This window comes from Vulpes vulpes, chromosome 8 (genome assembly GCF_048418805.1).
Source record: "Vulpes vulpes isolate BD-2025 chromosome 8, VulVul3, whole genome shotgun sequence".
In the NCBI taxonomy this organism is placed as follows: domain Eukaryota; kingdom Metazoa; phylum Chordata; class Mammalia; order Carnivora; family Canidae; genus Vulpes; species Vulpes vulpes.
Window position 1 is genome coordinate 75192161 of NC_132787.1, and position 26065 is coordinate 75218225.

The 26065-nt window shown below is 38.0% G+C and overlaps 1 protein-coding gene across 3 annotated transcripts in view; it reads left to right on the plus strand.

Moving 5' to 3' along the window:
• Window positions 1-6352: 6352 nt before the first annotated feature.
• The window catches only part of ZC3H8 (zinc finger CCCH-type containing 8), a 29099-nt gene continuing 9386 nt past the window's right edge, over window positions 6353-26065 (plus strand). For 2 of the 3 annotated variants that reach the window (XM_025994361.2, XM_025994360.2), the window contains exons 1-8: window positions 6369-6518; window positions 10996-11092; window positions 15691-15925; window positions 16705-16838; window positions 18451-18573; window positions 19585-19696; window positions 20929-21038; window positions 21980-22029. In XM_025994361.2, coding sequence (XP_025850146.2) covers window positions 6370-6518; window positions 10996-11092; window positions 15691-15925; window positions 16705-16838; window positions 18451-18573; window positions 19585-19696; window positions 20929-21038; window positions 21980-22009 — 990 coding nt within the window. In that variant the 5' untranslated portion in view covers window position 6369 and the 3' untranslated portion in view covers window positions 22010-22029. Of the gene's footprint in view, window positions 6519-10995; window positions 11093-15690; window positions 15926-16704; window positions 16839-18450; window positions 18574-19584; window positions 19697-20928; window positions 21039-21979; window positions 22030-26065 lie in introns of all 3 variants that reach the window. The other variant, XM_025994362.2, reaches the window with a different exon arrangement.

Here is a 26065-nt window from a genome sequence, read left to right on the forward strand (position 1 = left end):
TCGTAAGAAAAATCTCGGTCGCTTAAATAATGGGAAAATGCGCTTCCTGCCACAGGATAGCGCCTCCTTTTGTAAGGGCTCGTACTCGGCAGCGTTTTGAAGAAAATAGCTCGGCACCTAACTGTTTCCGATAGTTGATAGCAAATTTACCCGATTATTCGTAACGATAAAAGCAATTTAAAAAGTTGATAAAAATAACAAGTCAGCTTTAAGTTATTTAGTAAAAACATCTTAACACTCCATGTGTGAAATATACACGGATATTTTATAAACAAAAACTAGCCATCACAGGTCCTTATACTTAACGAACCTGACCTTTAGGAATGATTTTTTAACGACGTGTCAAACGTTTTGGCCTCTGTAGTTAATTAACTTCCTTCTGAAGGAAAGTTCCTTGTTTTGTACTGAAGTGATGGACAGTGGTGAATCCTCTCATACCTTTGTGGTAGGTAATGCATTTGGTCAATGTGTAAATGCAATGCATTCAGAAGCAATCACAATCGCAATTAGTAAATTTAAAAATTAAAAAAAAATTTGGATAGGTACCTTGAAAAAGAGAAAAGAGGGGCCCCTGAGTGGCTCAGTGGTTGAGCGTATGCTTCGGCCTGATCCTGAGGTCTGGAGATGGAGTCCCACATTCGGCTTCCTGCAGGGAGCCTGCTTCTCTCTCTGCCTCTGTCTCTGCCTCTCTCTGTGTTTCTTATGAATAAATAAATAAAATATTAAAAAGAAAAAAGAAATTGCATTTTAAGCAGTTGAATGCAACCATTGACAAGACCTGCACACTGATAGATAATTCTGCAGGCACTTGCCACATTTCAACATAATACATTACTAGGAAACTCAAAAGGCAGATCTATGTTGTCTGATTAACATTAATTAGTATTTGGAGTTAGACTCTCAGGTCTTTGTCTATTGTGACTATTTTACTTAATTTAAGACTTACTGTAGCTAATTCAGATAGCCCACTTCTCATTCTCTACCCCCCCACCCCCCACCCTTTTTTAAAGTAGGCTCCGTGCCCAGGGCAGATCCCAATGTGACCTTGAACTCACAACCATGAGTTCAAGACACTTAACCAACTAAGCCACCCAGGTGCCCCTTCCCTTTATTTTTTTTAATAGCTTTATTGATATAAAAGCATATACCTGAAAGTTTACCCATTTTAAGTGTACAATTTAGTGCCTTTAATAAATTTGCCAAGTAATGAAGCTATCACTAACAGTTTTAGAACATTCCATTCCAGGCAGCCCAGGTGGCTCAGCAGTTTAGTGCAGCCTTCAGTCCAGGGCCTGATCCTGGAGACCTGGGATCAGGTCCCACATCAGGTTCCCTGCATGGAGCCTGCTTCTCCCTCTTCCTCTCTGCCTCTCTCTCTCTCTCTCTCATTCTCTCTCTCTCTCTCTCTCATGAATAAATAGATAAAATCTTTAACAAAAAGCAAAAACATTCCATTCCCCAAAGTGCCTATTTACAATTAATCCCACCTTGCCACTCCTGCCTCAGGCAACCAATAATCTGCTTTCTGTCTCTAATAATCTGTCAAATCCTGTTTTCAAAAGGATTTGCCCTTTTGAACATCTCGTGTAAATTGAATTATGTTATTTTATTCTCCCTTTAAAGCACCCAGTCACGTCTACAAGTCTAAATGGAGCTCAGCCCTTAGTAATTTCTGAGTGAAATCTGTTTTTGCTGCTTTAATGTCTGGCTTTGTTTATCTGTGACAATCATCCCCGCCCTTAATGCACACAAATATTGTAACCACTATAAAGGTGCCAACAAGGGAAGGAGTGCTACTGGCATCTAGTGGGGAGAGCATCCCTATGCTGGTAAACTTCCTATTATGCACAGAACTGTCTCCCACAATTACTTAGCCCCAAAATGTGAGAATGTTGAGGTTGAAAACTCTGCTCTTGACTAGTAGAACCCAAGTTTTGGGGGTTAAAAGCAAAAAATTTTTTAAAGACAAAAAAATTCTACTAGGGATAATAAAGGAAAGGTCCACTCGCATTTCCATGGCTTAATTCCCAGACCCATGAATCCTGACTATGGGACAAACAGCACCACATTATTGACTGCTGATTTATAGGATATATCCTCAAAACATCTAGCTAGTACTGAAACTGGGACTCAAGAGAGCATTCTATCATCTTATGTCAGTTGCTTGTTTGTGGTAAAATGTATATGATATAAAATTTGCCATTTTAACTATTTTGAAGCAACAGTTTCAGTGACATGAACTACATTCACACTGCTGTGCAACTATCACTGTCTGCTTCCAAACTTTTTCATTGCTCCTAAAAGAAACTATAACCATTAAGCAGTAACTCCTTTTCCCCCTCTCCCAGCACTGAAAGCCTCTATTTCTGTCTCTATGATTTGCCCACTCAAGATACTCCATATAAGCAGAAATACAGTGTTTATGTTTTTGAGCCTGGTTTATTTCACTTAGCCTACTGTTTTCAAGTTTCATCGTGTTGTAGCACGTGTCTGAATTTCATTCCTTTGTGCGGCTGAATAATATTCCATTGTATGTATATACCACATTTGATTTATCCAGTACTTGGGATATTTCTACCTATTGGCCCTCCTGCTGCAATGAATATGAGTATGCAAATATTTGTTTCAGTCCCAGTTTTCAGTTCTTTGGGGTATATACCCAGGAATAGTATTGCTGGGTCATCTGATAATCCTATGTTTAGGCCAGCTGCTTTATAATGATAGAGACATCACTTATCTATTGCTACATAGCAAATTATCCCAAATCTTTGTGGTTTAAAACATAAATGAGGGTGCCTGGGTGGCTCAGTCAGTTAAATATCTGCCTTCAACTCAGGTCATGATCTCAGGGATCCTGGGATTGATCTCCATGCTCAGCAAGGAGTCTGTTTCTCCCTCTCTCTCTCGCTCCCTCTCTCAAATAAATAAATAAAACCTTAAGAAAAAAAAAAAACACAAAACATAAATGAGACAGGGACTTTGGGAAAAAGCCCCTATGCATCAGGCACTCTCCTGGGTGGCTGTTATTACTTCTCTTGCAGAACAACCTGTGAGCTGTTACTGCTTTTTCTTGCAGAGCAAAGCACCAGCCAAGGAACAAGCCTAGACCAGGTTCAAACTATTCTGAGATAAAATAGGCAGCAAATATACCTTTCACTGACTTTTTCACTCATTATAATGCTAAAGCACACACACAGAGGTGGAGACACATGCAAATGAAACATACAGTATATGAAGAAGCATGTTTTGTCAACTGGGCCTGTGCCCCCAATTTCCTGGAATTCCCTGTCCCTACATCACTCCTTTCTTGCCTCAGTCTCCTTAAAAGTTTCTCTGGCTATTGTTCAGAGAGCCAGTCTGACACTTTTGTCATGACTGTGTCTCCCTTCAGCTGCAGCTGTTGCCCCTATAATAAAACCTTGCCTGTGTTTTTAAATTTGGGGTCCAGCCTCATTTCTACCATTGCTGGGCCCAAAGACCCAAGTCCAGTTACATAAACATTTACCTTCTTATATTTTTGTGGATCAGGAATCCAGGAGCTACTTAGCTGGGTAGTTCTGTCCCAGAGTTAGGTGCTGGCAGACCAGCTTCCAAGGTGGCTCACTCACATGGCTGGCTTTTCACAGGCTGCAGGAGTGCTTTCTGACATGGTGACGGACTTTCCTTCGGGTTGACAATTGAAGAGAGGAAGGCAGAAACTGCAGTGGTTTTTACCACCTAGCCTCAGAAGTTGGGCAACATCTAACACCTAACACTGTATAGGCTAGAAGTCACTAGATCTAGTCCATATTTAAGGAAAAGGGAATAGGCTCCAGCTTTTGAAGGGAAAAGTGTTAAGGAATTTGTGAACACATTTTATTTTTTAAAAAGATTTTTTATTTATTTATTCATGAGAGACACAGAAAAAGAGGCAGAGACATAGGCAGAGGGAGAGCAGGCTCCCCATGGGGAGCCCTTTATGGGACTCAATCCCAGGACCCTAGGATCACACCCTGAGCTGAAGGCAGATGCTCAACCACTGAACCACCCATGCATTCCTATATGAACACATTTTATTTATTTATTTATTTTAAAGATTTATTTATTTATTATAGACATAGAGAGAGAGACACACACACACACACAGGAGGAGGGAGAAGCAGGCCCATGCTGGGAGCCTGACGTGGGACTCGATCCCGGGACTCCAGGATCACGCCCTGGGCCAAAGGCAGACGCTAAACTGCTGAGGAGCCACCCAGGGATCCCTTATGAACACATTTTAAAAGTACCACACAATCTATTGATTTTTTTAAATTTCAGTAACATATTTTTAACTTCTAAAAGTAGCATATTTTTAACTGGGGGGTACCTGGGTGGCTCAAGTGGTTAAGTGTCTGCCTTTGGCTCAGTTTGTGATCCTGGGGTCCTGGGATCAAGTCTCCTGTCAGGCTTTCCACAGGGAGCCTGCTTCTCCCTCTGCCTATGTCTCTGCCTCTCTCTGTGTGTCTCTCATGAATAAATAAATAAATATCAATCAATAAAAGCTCTACTTAGTTCTTTTTCAGCTCCTTAATGGCACTTTTTATAGTTTCCTTTTTATCAGGTTTTGCTATATAATAAACTTTAAAAACCTGGTGGCTTAAAACAACTACTTATTTAGCTTACAATGCTGGTCAGCAGTTTGGACTGGGATCATCTGGGAGATTCTTCAGTTGTCCACTGGGTTCCACTGTGTGTCTGTGGCCAGCTGTGTGTTGGCTTGGCTGCTTTTGCTTTTAGGGCCTTGCTGGCTGTTAACGGGATGTTGTTACTCTCTGCCATTTGTCTTATCCTCCACATGTCTGTCTCTTCTCTTCAGCAAGGTGGCCTGAGCTTGTTGTTCTGGAGAAGGCAGGAGTTCAAGACAAAGCAGACACACACATGGCCTCTTAGAGCCTTGGGTTGGCATTGGCAGGTCTTTTCTGCTGCATTCTATTAGCAAAAAGTAAGTTACAAATTCAACTTAAAGAGGAGATGAAATAAAAAGGAGTTGCACTTGACGGGAGCTGCAAAGTCATATTGCAAAGAATGTGGAAATGTAGGAAAATGTAGAGAATTGGGCCCATTTTAAAAATCAATCTGTAGGGGGCACGTGGGTGGTTCAGTGTCTGAGTGTCTGTGGCTCAGGTTGTGATTCCAGGGTTCTAGGATCCAGTCCTGTTTCAGACTTCCCGCAAGAAGCCTGTTTCTCCCTCTATGTCTCTTCTTCTGTTTCTCATGAATAAATACAATCTTTAAAAAAAAAAATCAATCTGTAAAAGCACTCCTATTGGTCTTAAGAGTTAACTTGCTTCAAGCTTATGTACTCCTTGCTTGCTGACCTAAGTCCCTTGGTCTATAGCAGAAACAGCCTACTTTCCTTGGGATTTGCTGGTGGTTCTCAAACACCATCTTCCCTGTCCAGCCAAAGCTGGAGGGTTTTAAAGAAGGCATGGGAAAAAGGGAGGGGGGCTACGTGCAGAAGCAGGTGTTCAGATGCTTACTTATATATTGAAAAGACACTTAATAGACTTACAGGCATTAGTGGTAGCTATTTTCAAAGGTAGTTAGGCCTTATCTTCTGGGAAAGTTTGGTGTTTCATGCCTCAAGGCCAGTGGTCTCCTGTAAATTTACCACATACTTAGCTTTTTTATAGTTTTTATCTGAAAAGGCTAGTAGCCGATGCCTTTGCAGGTCAGTTTTTCTTGCTTATGTTTGCTGCTTTTTTACATATTTTAATTTCTTTCCATGGGCTGGACATTTTATATGAAAATGTTATGTATGGTAATAATCTGAGTTGTATGACCTAGTACTTTCCTCCAAATGGGATAATACCTTAATCCCCAATTTTCCTCTCAGTTTTTAGTAACGATTCTTTTTTTTTTTTTTTTTTTTTCAGTAACGATTCTTAATACAAAAAGGGACTGCCTGTAATATAAACAAGAAAAAGTAAACTTCCCTTCAGTTGTCTGGGAAGTGGACCCTGATTCGTGCCGGGAATCAAGCAGTCCCTCCCCAATAGGAGCCAGTCAGGTCACTGGCCTAGCCTACTGTTTGAGGCTTCCTTTTCATTATTCCTGCAATTTCCAGTGTGCCATAGGCATTATAGTAAGGAAAGCTCAACAGCTCCGTTTCCCAAATATGTGCTCTATTTTCCTGCCTTGATACAATTCTCTCCCCTAATGAAAGTGAAAGAAGGAGAATCCCAGGTCGCCGGTTAAAAACTCTAATAGATTGGATTATAGATCAAGAAGCGAACAAGGAAAAAAAAAAAAAAAAGGCAATCAGACCGGCGCCTGCGCAGAGCCGCCGAGGAGCAAGAGGGCGTGCGCGGGGGCGGGGCGGCGCATGCGCGCCGTGACCTGTGGCCCATGCGCAGTGCCGGGTCCAACCTCCTCTCACGCGTTGGTTGTTACTCCAGCTGCCGGGCCCTCGCGAGGGTGATGGATTTTGAGAATCTTTTCTCCAAACCCCCCAACCCGGCTCTGGGTAAAAAACCGACCGCGGACTTTGATGAAAGGTGATTCCCTGTCTTTTCACGCTTTGATCTCAGGGGCCCCTCCGGGGTCTGCCTTTTGGTTCGGTTCGGAGGCCGCCGCGGCCGCGCGAGGACCACGCCGCGGGGTCGCGGGAGGGCGAGCGCGTGGGGTCCGCCTGGCCGGCGAGGGGGGTCAGACGTGGAGAGGTCTCTTTGGGGCCGCAGGGATGGAAGCCGGAGATGGGGCTCTCCGTTCGTCAGCCGCCACGGCCAGAGGTACCAGGACCCTGCTGGAGGGGAGCAGCGGGGTCCCGGCGGCGATGCGGTGGGGCCGAGGGGGGCCCAGGATGCTCCCTTTTCTCTGCGCTTCTGACCCTCTAGACGCGGTTAGAAACCTCCGTGTGTTCCCACTGTACTCGTCCCTCCACCAGACCGTCAGCTCCTAGCGGACAGGTTGCTCACTGACACATGCTAAACGCTTTTTTTTTTCTTTTCTTTTTTTCTTTTTGTGGAAAAAAATCGAAACCCTAAGTTCATGAAGCAACGAGGGTAAATAGTGAATGGTTTACCTTTAGTTCGTTGATTTGTATCAAAAAACCCGAAAGACCATAATAAAGCAGCAAACACCATTGGGATGTAACATTTCCTATAGGTTGAGAAAGGAACTGACAGCACTGGCTAAATGGTGCTAGTTTATCGATGTGCTTAGAGACGTGTATAGTGCAGTGTGTTTACACCCAGATATTCATTTACTTTTTTTTTCTGTTTGAAGTGCTAAAAACCAACTTCTAAACCTGTTTTTTTCCCCCAGTTTCCCTGAGCTGAAACCAAGACACACAGCCTTTTGTTCCCTTTATTTCTCTCATTCTCAGCATATCCATCCCTTATTCTGGTTGATTTTTACCTCGCGATAGCACTCAAATATGTTCACTTCTCTCTGTCACAAATACTTTAAGTAAAATCACTATCTTAATTCAGGCTACTGTCAAGAGTTTTACTAAGGGCTTTACATGAAATATGTCATTTATTCTTAACCTTGAAGATAAGATCTTGTCCTTGTTTTTGCAGATGAGAAAATTGAGGCACAGAGAGGATAGATTGCACAGTGTAAGTGGCAGAACTAGGATTAAGTTATCCATGTTTGTGTTTCTAAGGCAAAACAACTAAAATAAAATACGATCTGTAAATATTGAAAAGAGACAAACTACCTGCTACCTGCAGATTATATGATCACCTACAAAGGAAGTCAAGCGGAATCAGTTAAACTATTAAAATACATAAGAGAATTCAGCAAGGTGAATCATCACAAAAAAAAGACAATAACTGTGTAAGGAAACAATAGCAGCTATCAATTTGGAAATGTGTTGGACCAAAGACTCTATTCACAAAAACTTTACTGAACTACATGAAAGACACTTCTGGATTTTTGCCAAAATGTTAGGTAAAGAATAGTATTGAAGTATGGAAAGCATCTGTGAACCATTCTTGTTCATATCCTTTGTCCATTTTCCTCTTCATTAGTCTTTCTCTTTAAAATTTTAGGATCTCTAGTCTGCAGATATTTTGCATCCGATGTATTTGTCTTTTGACTCTGCTTATGGCATTATTTTCATTGCATAAAGGGTTTTTTTTGTTTGTTTTAAGTAAGGTCACATGAATAAATCTTTTATGGTTTTTGGATTTTTTTCCTAATAATTTTATGATGGGATTACTCATTACTTGGGCACCTGCCATTTTCCTAGACCATGGGGCTATAGCAATAAATAAATAAAAGAGATAAACATCTCCCTGAGATTTATATTCTTCTGCTACAGACAATGCATAAATAGTATTTTAAGTGATGATAAATGCCATGGAGAAAAATGAAAGCTGGGTAGGGGGATAGGAAAGGTAGATATTTTATAGAAGGTAGTTAAAGAAAGCCTCAGTATATCACTAAGTAATATTTGAGTAGGGTGGTGAGGAAGGTTGATTTATAGCAGAATATAAAGGTTTTGAGGAGGAGTGAGCATGGTGTGATTAGGTGATGGGAGCAAAGTGGCTAGAATGACAGCTGGAGTGGACTTAGTGTGGCGGGACTTGAAGAGAAATAGGACTAGAGAAGTACCTGGGGATAAGGTCAGGGAGGCAGATCATGTAGGGGCTTGTAAGGTGTCATAAGAAGGACTTTGGCTTTTACCCTGAATAAGACGAAAGGCTATTTATTGGGAGGATTTCAACAGTGACATTTTAGCAGGGTCATTCTGATTGTGTTGAGAGTGGAATATAACAGGGCAAGGGTAGCTTGGATCATGGTATTAGTAGCAAGAAGTGACCAAATACGGATGTATTTTGAAGATAAACTCTATTTTCTCACAGATTGGTTGGGGAATATTAAAAGAAGAGTCTAAGTTGACTTCGAGGTTTTGGGTGATTAGAAAGGTGTCATTAGAAGGGTGAAGTTGCTGTTTAAAATAACAGGAGGATTAGGTCAAGAGTTCAGTTTGGGCTCTATTAAAAATATGTCAAGTCGCTATCCAGGTGGATATATTGGCTAGGAAGTTGGTCCTGCCTGCCTGAGCTCAAATCTCAGCTCTACTAGTTAACTAGGTGTGTGGCAAGTTTTATAAAGCTTTGTGTAATTCCGTTTTCTCATCTGTAAAATGGGCTTCTAAGCCCTAGTATATATGTTATAGGGCTGTTGCAATGTGGATAATATGCATAGAATCGCTTCTGGAACAGGGGAAGCATAATGCAAGTGTCAGCCGCTGCTGTTACTGCTCTTACAGTCATTATCGTCATGATTGCTTTGCCTCAGGAGATGTTGCTTCCTACTCTGTTAGATGATTTATTACTGCTAACTGGAGCAAAGAAGGTTTGCAACATTTGGTTTATTGGCTCTTGCAGTGATGGCTTCCATAGAGGCTCACAACTTGGTGCTTTATCTGATAGACGAAACTCAGGCTCTGTCTAGGGACAAATCAATGTTGAACTGGATGAAGCTGTGAAGCCTGAGCTCCTCCTGTAACTGCAAGAAAGCTCAAAGCCAACTATTCACATTCTTGTTCTGGTAGTGCATTCCATATGTAGGACGTTTTTTGAGAAAGTACACATTGCCTTCTTGACTTTATCTGGCATGTAACTCCTATCTTAAGCTTTTATTCAGTAGTCACTGCTTGCCCAGATACAAATGCTTTCAGCCCTCTGTATTTATGGTGTAAGCCATTATTTAGACTTACATATAAATTTCAGTGGCATCTTTGTTCACCAGTTTCTTATATTTCCCGTATTCATCTTTCTTGGGTTCATTTTTCATTTTGGTAGAGTATCCTCAAATCATTGTCTCAGACAATGTCTCTCTGCATGTTCAACTTCTCAATCCTTGCAAGTCTAGAAACACCTTTCTTTTTCATCTTCCTGCTTGAATATAAGTTAGGTCCTCTCCTGACCTTGAAAGGCACCTTGCATTCTACCTGAAATACTATTCTTCCCGTACGTTCCTTTGTTTGCTAACTTCTCTCTCTCTCTCTCTTTTTTAAAGATTTTATTTATTTACTTGATAGAGTCAGAGTGTGCATGGGGGAAAGAGGGACAAGCAGACTCCCTGCTGAGCAGGGAGCCTGACACAGGCTCCATCCCGGGACCCTGGGTTATGACTTGAGCTGAAGGCAGGTGCTTAATTGACTGAGCTACCCAGGTGCCTCACTAACTTTTTTTTAAAGTTTGTTTGTTTGTTTGAAGTAATCTCTGCACTCATTGTGGGGCTTGAACTCACAACCTGAGGATCAGGAGTGCACGCCCTATCTACTGAGCCAGCCAGGTGTCCCTATTTGCTAACCCTTACATATATTTTAAGCTTAGAAGACTTTGGCCCCCAAATCTAGGTTAAGAGTTCCCCATATATATGTACTATGGTATTCATACTATATTAAAATTTCTTTTTTTTTTTAAAGATTTATTTCTTTATTCATGAGAGACACAGGCAGAAGGAGAAGCAGTCTCCTTGCAGGAAGCCCAATGTGGGACTCGATCCCGAATCCTGGGATCACACCTTAAGCTGAAGGCAGACGCTCAACCGCTGAGCCACCCAAGCATCCCTATATTAAAATTTCTGTATTTTTTTCCCTCCCAAGTACATAGGAAGTTCTCAGAAGGCAGGAACAAGGTCTTTTTCATCGTTGTATTCCAGGATTTAAAGCCTACAGCCTTGTATATGGTGGACACTCAATATTTGTTGAATGAATGGAACGATGAATGAATGGGTGGTTTATACAGCTCCTGATACTAGAACGTGAAGATTATGTAAACTAAAATTTCAGCTTTATGGTTTACTTACAAACACAAGTTGACATGTACAGCCTATCATAAATTTGTACAATATTCCTTGGAGTATTTGGAGTAGAATTTGAATTTGGGACTTCTTTGAGGGCAAGTAGAAGATAAGCCAAAGCTGTGAATTTTAATGCTTTAATTTTAAAATGGTATGAACCATTTTCAGGTTGAAAAAACCATCTTGTGTCATTTGATGTTTTTGCTGCAGAATCGATGATGGAATAGATGATACAGAAGTTGAAGAAACACAAGAAGAGAAAATAAAATGGGAAGTAAAACTGGAATGTGAACGAATACCCAAAAAAGTAAGATTAAGTTGGCATATTGAAAAAACAGGAGTGAGTGTGAGAAATTTATCAGGGGTCCTATTTGTCCCCGTTTAGTCAGCATTGGAGACCTAGTTGCCTATATCAAGGAGACCTGAAAACACTTAAGAAAATTTATCATTCAGAAGCTTCGGTCATTTAACATGAACTGTTTTAGTGTATTGCTTTTATTTTGGTTTTCCTTTTTTGTTTGTTTGCTTGGTTTTTTAAGATTTTATTTATTCATGAGAGACGAGCCCAGGCTCTACTCGCAAGTGCATAAAACATCAGTGTGTAGTATCATAGCTGATTAAAAAGAGAACACCTAGGTAGAGTCAAGAAACAGCATTACCCTCTGATGCCTCTTTTCTCAGTCATATTCCTTTGTTTCCTACTAGAGATAACTAGAGTTCTAACTTGCATGCTAATCACTTCCTTGCTCTTCTTTAGAGTTTTAGTTTTACTACTAATGCTGTCATCCTTAAAAATACAGATTTTCCTTGCCTGTTTTTACACTTTATAGGAAGAGAATAAATAGTATTGTATGTATTCTTTCTGTTATCTTTTCTCAACATTATAAGATTCATAGTTGTTGTAGCATATACTTTTTTTATTTTCTGAGCTGCAACATATGCCAATATTGAATATACTAGATTTCATTGTTGGTAGACATTTGGTCTGATTTCCGTTTTTGGAGGTTATGGGTAGTGCTACTGCATTCTTTCACATGTATCCTGTTGCACAGGTGCTCGTATTTACCTAGGACTAAAACTGCTGGGTCTTACAGTATAAGCATCTTTACCTTTACCTTAATGCCAAACTCTACTCCAAAGTAGTTCTACCAGTTTTTATTCCCAGGGGTAGTGTATGAGAGACTGTATTTCTGTGGCTTCACATTTGATATTGTCATCATCATGTTTTTTGCCATCTGGTGAAGTAGCTCATTGTAACTAAGCTTGCATTTTCTTGATTACTATTGGGATGGAGCCTCTTTTCATATGTTTGTCTCATTTGGGTTTTTTGTTGTTGTTGCCCGTTCAAGTCTTTCTGTCTTCTTCTTATAATTAGTTTCTCTGTGATTGTTTTTTTCTTGATTTACAATTCTTTATTTTGGATTGTAAGGGTTTTTTTTCCCCTTCATTGTGGATTATGTATTGCAAATACCTGCTTATTTTGTAGCTTTACATGATGGTATTTTTTAATTAAAAGTTCATAATTTTAGTGTATTCAAATTTATTAACCTTATTTGTAGTTAGTGTTTTCTGTGTTTTACTTAAATATCCTGAGATAATAAAAATATTTTACTGTAGTCTCTTCTAAAAGATTGTTTTGTTTTTCACATTTAAATTTATAGTCATCCATATTTATTTTTGTATCTGTATACTGTGAGGTAGGGGTGACAAATTCTGTTTTACTTTTTTTTCCTGTTGTCATTCTCAGTTGTTCTGGCACCATTCATTGAGGAAAAAGAATCATTTTCCCCCCGCTGGTCTGTTGTAAAAAAATCAAATGTTCATGTTTGATGGGTTTGTTTCTGGGCTCTGTTCTCTTCCTCTGGTTTATCTGTCTAGCCCTCCCCCAAGATCTCACCATGTTAATTATTGCAGCTTTATAATGAGTTTGGATGAGGGATCTCTTCTGGACAGCAGGGTAGAACTTCTATTGTAAGTTGAGCAGATAGAGTGTATTTCTGATGGGGCTTGCTCCCAAATGCCAGGATGTAGAGGACTTCACACTGTCGTCTTAGTACCCACATAAGAAGACTGAGCTTTTATCAGACATTTTATTCAATTTCTTTATTCTCTTTTTTGCCTGTTTGAAAGTATTCTAGTGAAGGACAGGGCAGAGAGAATTTGTTACAATAGCTATATCTGTTTTTATGTAGAATTTTTTTTAAATTTTATTCATTTATTCATGAGAGACACAGAAAGAGAGGCAGAGACACAGGCAGAGGGAGAAGCAGGCTCCATGCTGGGAGCCCAATGTGGGACTCGATCCCCGGACACCAGTACCACTCCCTGAGCCAAAGGCAGGCACTAAACGCTGAGCCACCCAGGGATTCCCTGTTTTTATGTAGAATTTTAATTCATCCTCATTTATAGTCCCATTCTCACACTCCAGCCGAAGCCCAACCTCCCAGTTATAACTTTCTGTTTTTCAAAAATTTGCCAAGAATTTGTTAAACTTTTCTCAATTACTGATGAATGCACTTCATGTCCTCCCTACCCCCATTAATATTAGGGAGCTATTTTTACATTTTTGTATTTTTATTTGGTATCTCAGGAAGCCATACTACCTCAGTAAATCATCCTGAATTAAAAATCATTTGCTTAGAAAAACCCTTTATTTAGACTTCTTCATTAAAGAGAAAAAGTTATAGTATATTTGTATACTTTGTAAGTTATATAGAGAACAACAAATATCAAAGCAATGAGTTTATAGCTAGTTGCATGAAGAAAAGTATTAAAGCAGTCATTTGTATTTTGTGTATTTCATTGCCCTCTGAAAAGTCATATCAATTAGTAATATTCATCTCTAAGTATAATAAAACAACGTAGTTAATGATTATTCTGGTTTTGTTCATGTTGCCATGTCATTTCATCTCTTTATTATAAATAAATCAGACATGTTATCACCTGTTAAAGGGGGTCTGCTTTGGTACATAATTTTATGTGTAAGTGAGCACTAATCACTCATTTGGATCATTGTGTTATTTTGATTCAGATATACTGAATAGAATCTCATCTCTGTGTATTTGACTAAGCCATACTCCATGGGAGCTGTTGAGTAATTGAATGACTCTCCCTGTGCTCACTAAATAAAATTAAAGACCCAAACCGTGGTAAACATAATAATTATCACAGGAGTTAGCCAGCTTTTTCATAAAGGACCAGATAGTGCATCTTATCGTCGCCATACTGTCCCTGTCACAAATAAACAGGTGAAGATAACACAGAAGTGAATGAATGGGTATGACTGTGTTCCAGCAAAACTTTGTTTAACAAAAACAGGAGGCCAGGCTGACAACTGCCAACCCCTGACCAGAAGTTATGTTTACAAGTTTGTTCTACGGTATTAGTTTTTTTTTTTTTTTTTTCGGTATTAGTTTTAAAAGGTACTCTTTCTTGAAAACTTGGAGACAGGGAACTTGATGGCATGATATTGTTGGATTGGTTAATAGTCTTGTCAAGTGTAATGAAGATGAGGTAGGTGTACATTGGAGCCATCATCAGGTTAGGAAACTTTCTCCCTTTGATTCTTCACTCAGGGAGCAAATTCATTTTATAGGCCTTAGATCATTCCTCTGGTGGTATGACTCCTAGATTTGTGTTAACCATCAAAAGTAAGCCATGAAGTTGGACCACCTAGTATATTTTATAATAGAGGTTTTCTGGTTTATTTGGTTTGAGTCTGCTGCCTTCATCAGTTGTGTGAAAGTAGATTAGAGTCCAGGTCCCAAAGCATGCTCTGGGGCAGGATGATTGGCCAATTTAACGGTACATATGTCATCTCTTCCTAATACCAAAATAGGAGCCCTCTGGCACTTGGACTTTTTTTTTTTTTTTAATAAATCTTTTAATTAAAATGTATCCCAGATACAAACTGTAATTAGTTACACAACTTGATATACTTGTGTCACCAAGTGTAGACACCTATATCAGTACTTGAAAATTCTTGTACACACACAAAAAAAAAAAAAAAAAAAAGAAAATTCTTGTACACAAAGTATTTTAAGTTGTCTGCTGTGTGTGCACCTGGTTGAGTGTCTGCCTTTGGCTCAGGTCGTGATCCCAGTGTCCTAGGATCAAGTACTTATAGGCTTCCCACAGGGAGCCTGCTTCTCCCTCTGCCTGTGTCTCTGCCTCTCTCTCTCTCTGTCTCTCATGAATAAATAAATAAAATCTTAAAAAAAAAAAAGTTGTCTGCTGTGATCATCTCAGGCTGACTCAGGGTCAACTGCCATACCTGGGTTCCTATTCCAGTGGGTGCCTATGTTTGATTACAACAACAGAGTTAGAAAACTTTCTGAAAGTAAACTTGCTTACAGAGAACTGGGCACTTCTTTGTTCCTTGTCATCAGTGTGCAGCCACCAATGCCGTGAGTTACAGGAAAAAGAATAGGCTTTGCTAGCTGTGATACATCTTAGTATAGCAGATTTTTCACTTGGGCCATTACTGTTTATTTGTTCTTTTATGAAATGACGAGTTATTGAATTAAACCATTTAAAAGCATAGTTGATGGAAAGGGAGAGATAAAATGTAAATTATAATACTGTAGTTCAATCAAATTATATCAAATAATTAAGATTTGGGGTTTACTCTTGATTCAGTAAAGTACATCTAGTGTACAAATTGAGAATCTTCCATCAAATTTTCTTCAAGGATGGATTTGTTGTGTTGGGTTTTGTTGTGTTTGTTTTAAATTCTGGAAAATTTTAAATATTTAAGAGTGGGAAAGAATAGTATACAAATCTCTATATACCCATCACCCAACCTCAGCAATGATCAGTTCTTAGCCCGTCTTTATTTCTTCTTTTTAGCCAGATTGTTTTGTATCATGCCAGCTGTTTAAAATTGAAAATTTAATTTTTACTTAGTTTAGGCACTTTGGGAACTCTACAACATCACCAAAGAATTTGCAATATAGAAAATCAAGAAGTAAGGACTACGATGTGTATAGTGATAATGATATCTGCAGTCAGGAATCAGAAGATAATTTTGCTAAAGAGCTTCAGCAGTATATACAAGCTAAAGAGATGGCAAATGCTGCTCAATCCTTACCATGTTCTGAAGAATCAAGGAAGAAAGAAGGAGTGAAGGATACCCAGAAAGGTAAGGGTGAAACTATTTTGTCATTTAAAGTCTTTCTAGAGAACCAATCACAGTTGTCCATATCTGGACTCGGATTTGAGGAGTGGAGGGAATTTTCTCCTGCATTTTATCTCATAGTAAGATCATGCTTTCCATGGATCTCTACATCAGATGCGAGTTTGCATGACCTGAAACTCCCTACCCCTCTCCTGGCCATTCAGTATACAAATGCTTAGTTTGTAGGAAGAGAGTATAGGGCAGTTATCAAAGGCTTTGAAAGGGAGAGTGGTAAATTCTTGGCCTCTGCATATATGAAGGACAAGATATACCTGTTTGGGGCACGCCTAAGTGACTTAGTGGTTGAACGTTTGCCTTTGGCTCAGAACGTGATCCTGGTCCCTGGTTTGACTCCCACATCGGGCTCCCTGCATGGAGCCTGCTTCTCCCTCTGCCTGTGTCTCTGCCTCTCTCTCTCTCTCTCTCTCTCATGAATAAATAAATCTGTATTAAAAAAAAAAAAACTTGCACAAGAGAGGAAGAAAAAGGGAGAGAATCCTAAGCAGACTCTGCACCAAGCACAGAGCCTGACATGGGTCTTGTTCCCACAACCCTGAAATCATGACCTGAGCTGAAACCAAGAGTCAGACACCTAAGCCATTGAGTCACCCAGGCACCCCTGTAGAGAATATTTCTTAAGAATAAACTGCTATTGTGCTTTTATGTTCTCATAAACTGAAATTAAAGTATTAACACTTAGTGTTTACGATTTAAACACATCAAATTAACTTTCTTGTTTTTAGCTGTTAAACAAAAAAACAAAAACCTTAAAACTGTTCAGAAAAATGGTAAACAGAAGAAAATGAAGCGAAAATGGGCTGGTGCTGGACAGAAAGGATCAAACATCTCACTGCGGAGCAGTGGCTCACTGGAAAAGGTACAAGAGTATAGACATGCAGAAAGACACCTACATGCTGCAGAATTTTTATCTTACGCTTCAGGGACAAGCCATAAGACAAGGGTTCTCTGATGGTGAAAAATGTCCTCACTGTCTGTGGGTTCTCCATGTCATCCCTTGTCACTGTTGCAGCTGCCTTCCTCTCGCTTGTTAGGTGCCAGCACCATTGTGAAGCCTTAGTGTTGTGCTTGTTTACCTGAATACATGCACACAAATCCCTTGATTTTGGAGTGTTGTACTGTCAGTGACTGGAAAAACATGGGAAGCAAGGAGAAGATAAAGTATCCAAGAGAACACTTCAAAAGTCACAGAGTCTTAACAGAGTTTCTAGTATTGCAGTCTCTGTGGAAATGAAACATGAATATTCCTGAGCTTTAGCCTTCCAAAACACCCCCAACCCTCCTGGTATTTTGATTTTGCTCTGTAGAAGGACCTCTTCTTTGGTCTGCAGATATATTCAGGATGGGACAATAAGTGACTACTGTGAACTCTGCCTTTCTCAGGGCTTCGAAACTAACCTTTTTTGTTATGCTTTGTCTAGAAGACAAGAGTTAGGGGTGGTAAAATATTAGAAAGTTCAAATATTAATAGACTGAAACATATTTATATAAAATCTTGCCTTGCTTCTGTATTTTACAAATGAGGAATTTGAAGCCCTGGGGGTTCAGACAACTGCTCAGAGTCACACAGGGCCAGGCCACAGCTGGAGCTTGCTTTCCCGACCCTGTCTGCAATCCTTTCATTTGGTTTACATTAACTCAAGTAATTTTTCAGCTGACAGCCCTTCTACATGAGGAACGAACTGTAAACATGTATGTTGGAGTTTAATAACATAGTCAAATAAAACCAAAGATTTACGCTGACACGTATTTATTAGACACGTAACTTTGATGGTGTTAAGTGGAAATTTGACATTATTACAGAGCAGATCACAAAAATGTAGTTAAGTCCCTTCTTTGCACACTGAATTTCTAAAACTGTATTCAGAAATTTGGTATGCAAAAGCTATAAATTGTACCACAAGTTAACAAGCTAAAAATGGTTTATGTTTCTGAAGAGCTAAAATGTATTATGCAATTCCCCTTTGGTTTTTTATATAAAAGTTGCCTTCTGTTTTTATATCTCTTTTGCCATCGTTGAGGTTATATTTGTTGTTACATTTTTTAATGTGAGCTGGTTATTATTCTCTGCTCTCACTCAGTGAGCATCTCCTTGAAATGAAAGATCACATTGCTTTTGGTTCACTTTATTGGTTTTAGTTTTGTCTCCATTGTTCTGAAGAGGCTTATTCCTAGACTGGTTTTTATCACGAGTAGTAGCACTTTCATTAAAAAATATTTTTTTATCCGATCTTTAAAAATAAGGGCAAAGTATAATAAAATATTCAAATTGCACAAACACAAATATTCGATGCTGGAATGCTATTGTAATTGGCAGAATATTTATTTTTCAGTTGATGTGCAAAAGTTCAAATCCTACAAATGAAGGCCAATTAACAAGTTATAAAGGTAGTTAAAATAATTTTGTGCAATGGAATAAAATGTTTAAATTTCTATTTCTCACAATTAGTTCTTTGTTTTTGTTTTCAAAGGATGATAAACCTAAAGAGAAGCAGCAGCATGTGAGAATGAGTCAGGGATTCATCAACCAACATACGGTGGAACGCAAGGGGAAACAAATTTGTAAATATTTTCTTGAGCGGAAATGTATTAAGGTATAAAAACCTACGTAAGCAAAAGTATAATAAAATGTAAGGTATAGCAAAAATGTACTAAAGCTAACTTTTGTTTCCCTTAGATAGTCTAAAAGCATACCTATATATTTTTGTAATTGTTTCCTTTTGGGAAAGATTAAACTAGAAAACTGTATTGAAATATTCTTTTAGGTTTACTTTTTTAAAAAAAGATTTTGTTTATTCATGAAAGACACAGAAAGAGAAAGGCAGAGACATAGGCAGAGGGAGAAGCAGGCTCCAGGGAGGGAGCTCGATGTGGGACTCAATCCTGAGACCGCAGATCACACCCTGAGCCAGGGGCAGGTGCTCAACCGCTGAGCCACCGAGGTATCCCTTCTTTTATGTTTAAGAAGAGTTTTTTAAAAAATATTTTGTGTTAAAAATGTTTAGGACTTAACAGGATTTTAAGCAGTTAGGTGTGGTGTGGTTATAAGATAGTTCTTTAAGAATTAGACTGTTGGGGATGCCTGGATGGCTCAGCAGTTAAGCGCCTGCCTTCAGCCCAGGGCGTGATCCTGGAGTCCTGGGATTGAGTTCCACATTGGGCTCTCTGCATAGAGGCTACTTCTCCCTCTGTCTATGTCTCTGCCTCTCTCTCTCTCTGTGTCTTTCATGAATAAATAAAATCCCTTTAAAAAAAATTAGACTATAGTTAAAAAAAAAAAGTTTTATACTTTAATGCTTCTAAGACTTTCTGGGATCATTTGCTTATCTTAAGCTCAGTAGGAATTGAATGACTTGGGACGCCTGGGTAGCTCAGCAGTTGAGCGTCTGCCCTCGGCTCAGGGCATGGTTCTGGAGTCCCAGGATCGAGTCCCACATTAGGCTCCCTGCATGGAGCCTGCTTCTCTCTCTGCCTGTGTCTCTGCCTCTATGTCTCTATGTGTCTCTTTTGAATAAATAAATAAAATCTTAAAAAAAAAGAAAAAGGAATTGAATGACTTAATTGTGAGAAATAATGGCTTTTTGTTGGTCCTTCTTTTGGCCCAGGGAGACCAGTGTAAATTTGACCATGATGCAGAGATAGAGAAGAAAAAGGAAATGTGTAAATTTTATGTACAAGGATATTGTACCAGAGGTGAAAACTGTCTGTATTTGCATAATATCCTTTATCACAAGTTATAATAACTATACTTTTTCTGAATATTTACATGAGCATTTTAAATATGTATAATTTTGAATGAAACTTGTGTTTTAGCTATGGTAAAATCATGTTATTCAAGCCCAACCCAGTATCAAAGTGGTTAAATTGTATAGATATTTTTTTCCCCAAGAAAGAAAAGATAGATTCTTTAGTAATTCTCTCAAATGAAGATCCTTCACCTAGTTAGTACAGCAGCAGGTTCATAAGACCTATTCAACCCCCAGAAAGACTGTCAGAATTTCTGCTGTGACATTAACTAAGTGTGTTTATATTCATATAAGCTGCTTTGTTGTTTCGGGTTTTTTTTGTTTGTTTGTTTGTTTTGTTTTTTAATGCTTTTACTTTTAGGTAATCTCTATACCCAAAGTGGGACTTGAATTTTACAACCCAGAGATCAGGAGTTGCATGCTCTGCCAATTGAGCCAGCCAGGTGCCCTCATATAAGCTACTTTGTTTTTTGTTTTTTGTTTTTTTTTTTTTTTTTTAAAAAAGGAATTGCATAGTTTGGGAGTACTTGTTTTCTCTATATTCTGTACTGAATGGAGGTTAACTGTCCCTTAATTTGGTAAATAACCCTAACTCTTTAGTACAAATGGTGCAGACATGTTGTAAAAACGTGGAACATAAACATTTTAGGGTAATAGCACCTTTGGGTATTACCAAAGTTGTTTTCCTTCAGTCATTCAATAGAAGGAATCTCAAATTCTAACTTGAGAGTTTTTTCCTGGAAAACAATATTGAAGTTGTTTAAATTGATCCTATTTTAAACAAGCCTAATATCTGAAGGATATAGATTTATAATATTTATCATTGTTACTGACTTTAATTCCCCCACCCCAAAAGAGTGGTTTAAAAATAATCTCATTTCTTTTTTTTTCAATAATCTAATTTCTTAAAGTATTTGAAGTACACATCCTTTTTTTATATCAATGAAACATACCTATGGTTTATTATAAAAATAGATATGAAGAAAATATCCTGTGATAGCCATTAAACTTGATTTATATAATTATCCTAAAATTAGATGTTTCATGTAATTCAATTAAGAATGTATTGTCTCATATTTTAAGAGAGATTTAGTGTTTCTCCTACTAGGAAAGGCCTTTATATAGTGAAAATAAAATCAGGAAATTAATAACAAATTATTTTTGTTGGATTAAAGTTGTTCTCCTCCTTAACACTTGGATTACATGAGTATCCTTGCAAGTTTTACCATACAGGAACAAAATGTTATCAGGGTGAATATTGCAAGTTTTCCCATTCTCCACTGACTCCTGAAACACAGGAATTGTTGGCTAAAGTAAGTATAATTTTAACTTTTGTTTTTCTTTTTTAAAGAATATGTTTGAACTAAGGGTGAGAATTTGGAAACACACTGTTTTTTAAGGTTACTATATGGGACATATTAGGACTGACAATCTTAGAATTTATTTCCATTTAGAAAATTATTATTCACGTGTGTGTATTTTTTTGTTAAAGGAAAATTCATACTACTGTTGGTGAGAACATGCCAGTTTATACTTCTTACTTATATAAGTATGTGTATATGTTGTATATTGTCACACTGTTTTGTACTTATTATAGAAGTATAAACTGGCATGTTCTCAAAACCTTCAATATATTTCAACTTTAGTAGCTTTGCTAACCAAAGGAAAACAAAGTAAGTAGGAAAACTTGTACTCCTGTTATACTCTTAGAAGGAATGCTAAGAATCATTGGGTGGTAAATATTTTAGAGTTACATCAAAACATAAGTAGTTATTTCACGAAGTTTTCTTCAAATATGCTTTTAGTCAATAAGGAAAGATAAATTAAAAAATAATAGTCATTTACATACTCTCATTTCCTGTATGTTAGTTGGAATTAGTGTCTTCAAAATTAAATTGCAATATAAGTGAAAAGAAAAGATTATCTTAGAACCAAGCCATACCGTCCTGTGGCAGAGGGTTCTCTTGAGTGTATGTAAATATTAGAAAGTCAAAGATGCTTATTTTTGGATATTTTTAGGTTATAAAAATGAAGGCTTACCCTGGAACTAAAATCATACCAAATATTTTGGTACTAATATGAAATATATATGGAAAAAAGATAGATGTAAAAGTTATCTTTCAGGCTTACAGTAAATATTAGACAATTACTAGGATAAATAGTATTGGAATCACTAGACAATTACAAGAGCATGATGATGTAGCTGAATTAGACATTGATGCATAAAAATGATTGTGATTTTTTTTCATATTAGGTTTTGGATACTGAAAAGAAATCATCATGAAAATAAAAGGCATAAAAAAGGTAAAATTTGCATTTAGCGTGTTTCTTTTTTTCTCTCTGAAGCATCTCTAGAAATTGGCTTGGAAGCATAGGACTTTTCCATTTTCTAAAATAGAATCTTTTTCTTTCTCTTCTCTCACTAAAAAATTACAAAATTTTTGATACATATACATAGATATATATGTCCACCTTCTTGGACCTGCTTCTCTCTTTTGGTTTGTTACTATCTTTTGTATTTGATGTACTAACTAGTCTAGTTTTGCTTGTGTTTGGATTTTATTTATTTTTTTATTTTTTTATTTATTTATGATAGTCACACAGAGAGAGAGAGAGAGAGAGAGAGGCAGAGACATAGGCAGAGGGAGAAGCAGGCTCCATGCACCAGGAGCCCGACGTGGGATTCGATCCCGGGTCTCCAGGATCGTGCCCTGGGCCAAAGGCAGCGCTAAACCGCTGCGCCACCCAGGGATCCTGTGTTTGGATTTTTTTTTTTTTTTTAAAGATTGATCTTGGAGGCAACCTGCCATGTTTTTTTTTAAATTTTTTTTTCTTTTATTTATTATTTATGATAGTCACAGAGAGAGAGAGAGAGGCAGAGACATAGGCAGAGGGAGAAGCAGGCTCCATGCACCGGGAGCCCGACGTGGGATTCGATCCTGGGTCTCCAGGATCATGCCCTGGGCCAAAGGCAGGCGCCAAACCGCTGCGCCACCCAGGGATCCCCCGTGTTTGGATTTTATAAATATTCTGTGTATTTATTGGTGACTTGCTATTTTCACTCAACATTACATTTCTTTTTTGATGAGGTGGAGAAAGAGCCTGAGTGAGCAAGCAGGGGAAAGGGGTTGGGGGAGAGGGAAGAGAGCATCTCAAGCAGTCTCCATACCCAGTGTACAGCCCAGTGCAGGGCTTGATCTCACAATCTAGACACCTTTGTCAGAAATCAGTTGTCTATAAATATAAGAATTTCTAGACTTTCAGTTGTGTTCTGTTGCTTTATATGTTTATCCTTGTATTTTATATGTTATGCTCTATATGTTGCTTGTTCTATGTGTTTATCTGTATATGTTGTCACACTGTCTTGTGATTACTATGGCTTTATACCAAGTTTTTTTTTTTACTTTTATTTATTTATTTTTAAAGATTTTATTTATTTATTCACGAGAGACACACAGAGAAAGGGAGAGGCAGAAACACAGGCAGAGGGAGAAGCAGGCTCCATGCAGGGAGCCTGATGTGGGACTCAGTCCCAGGACCCTGGGATCACACCCAGAGCCAAAGGCAGATGCTTAACCACTGAGCCACCCAGGTGTCCCATATATCAAGTTTTAAAATAAGGAAATATAAGCTGCCCCCAATTTTATTCACCTTTTTAAACATTGTTTTGGCTGTTTGGTATCTTTTGCTTTTCCGTATAAATTTTAGGAAAATTTCTGCAAAAAACCTGTGCTGGGATTTTTTTTTTTTTAAGATTTTATTTATTTATTCATGAGAGACACACACAGAGAAAGAGGCAGAGACACAGGCAGAGGGAGAAGCAGGCTCCATGCAGCCCGACACGGAACCTGATCCCGGGACCCCAGGATCACACCCTAGGCTGAAGGCAGCGCTAAACCGCTAAGCCACCTGGGCTGCCCTGTGCTGGGATTTTGACAGAGATTTGCGTTGATATGTGGAGAATTGCCATGTTCTATGTTCTGTGAATATGGAATGTATCTCAATTTATTTAGATCTTTAGTTTCTCTCAGTTTTGTAGTTTTTAGTGTACAAGTATGTTGTTTACACTTCTTGTGTTAAGTTTACTTACACATATTTTTTCCTCTTTGATACTCTTGATGAATGGAATGGTTTTTATTTTTTAATTAAAAAAATTTTTTTAAAGATTTTATTTATTTATTTGAGAGAGAGAGTGAGAGAGAGCAGGAGCTGGAGGCGGGGAGAGGGAGTAGCAGGCTCCCTGCTGAGCAGGGAGCCAGATGTGGGGCTCGATCCCAGGACCCTGGGATCATGACCTGAGCCAAAGGCAGCCGCTTAGCTGACTGGGCCACCAGGCGCCCTGAACGGAATGCTTTTGAAACTTCATTTTTGGATCATATATTCAGGTATAGAGAAATAGAACTGATTTTTGCGTTTTGATCTTGTTTCCTGAGACTTTGCTGTACTCATTTATTAGCTCTGTAGGTGTGTATGTATGTTCCTTAGGAATTTCTATATATTCTCTGAGAATAAAGACGGTTTTACTTCTTCCTTTCTAAACTGGATGCCTTTCTCTCGATTGAGTGATTTCACTGGCCAAAACCTCTTGTGCAATGTTACATAGAAGAAACAGCACACATCATTGACATTTCCTGGTATTAGGCAAAAACCATTCAGCCCTTCACCATTGTGTATGATTTTAGTTGTAGGTTTTTCAGAGATGCTCTTCATTGGTTTGAGGAAGTTCCCTTCTATTTTATTGAGAGCTTTTATTGTGGATGAGTGTTGGATTTTGTCAAATGTGTTTTCCTTATTTACTAAGATGCTCATATCATTTTCCCCCTTTATCCTATTAACATGATATAGTACATTATTATGATATATTCAGATGTTAAACCAGTCTTGCATTCTTGAGATAAATCCCACTTGGTTATGGCGAATAACCTGTTTTGAATATTTTTGGATTTGGTTTGCTAATATTTTATTAAGGATTTTTATTCTATTCCTATATAGCTTTCTTCTCTTATGATGTCTCTTTCTAGCTTTGCTGTGAGGGTACTGGCTTCTTCAAGTGAATTGAGAGATGTTCCTTCTTCCTTTATTTTCTGGAAGAGTTTTTGAAGGATTGGTATTATTTCTTCTTTAAATATGTGGTAGAATTTACCAGTGAAGACACCTGAGTCTGAGTTTTTAACAGAAGATTTTACATATTGATTCAGTTTCTTTCCTTTTAATGGGTTTATTCAGGGTTTGTTTGTTTTTTTTTTCCTTGAATCAGTTTTGGTAAGTTGTATTTTCCTGTTAATTTTGCTATTTCATCTAAGTTGTCTACTTTGGTGGCATAAATTTATCCATAATATTGTTTTATAATCCTTTTGAGTTCTATATCAAAAACATTTCTGTATCAAGAAGAGATTTCTGTGTCAACAATTTTGAGTTCTGTATCATAGTGATGTGTCCCCCTTTTGTTCCTCATTTTGGTACTTTTAAGTCTACTTTTTTTTTTCTTGATCAGTGTAACTAAATGTCTGTTTTGTTGATCTTTCAAAGAACCAACTTGATTTCATTGATTGTTCTCTATTTTTTTATTGATATCTAATCAATTTTTAAAATTTCCTTCCTTTTGCTTACTCTGTGTTTAGTTTGTTCCTGTGTAGATTTTAGAGTCAGTTTCCCGAACCCCTCTGCCCCCCAGCAAAGCAAAACAAAAACAAATGCTTTGGGGTTTTTCTTGTTTTGTTTTGTTTTTAAAGATTTTATTTATTTATTCATGAGAGAAGCAGAGACACAGGCAGAGGGAGAAGCAGGCTCCATGCAGGGAGCCTAATGTGGGACTCGATCCTGGGACTCCAGGATCACGCCCTGAGCCGAAGGCAGGTGCCAAACCACTGAGCCACCCAGGGATCCCCATTTTGGGCTTTTTTTGATAGTATTTCTTTAGCTGTGTACATCAGTTTGGAAACAATTGAGAGCTTTTTGAAAGTGAGTTTTTCAGTCCATGAATATGTTGTCTATAGTCTTCAAATGTTTTTTTGATAAAGTTATCATTTGCCCCAGTGGGCCTACACATTTTTGTTAGATTTTTTTTTTCTCAAATACTTAATAATTTTGGATGTTATTCTTACTCCTATTTTCAAAGTTGATTTTTCTGAATTGAATTAGCAACTTTGCTAATTTCTCTGTTAAATTAATGAGTAAATGTTTCTGGATTTTTCTGTAGACATATCTGCATATAGTGATTTTTATTCTTTTTGCAGTTCTTATTTATTCTTATTTTTATTGTTGACTAGGCCTTATAGTACAAGATTTAAAAAATATCAATTATATTGAAGTATACATTATATATAATGTACCCATTTTA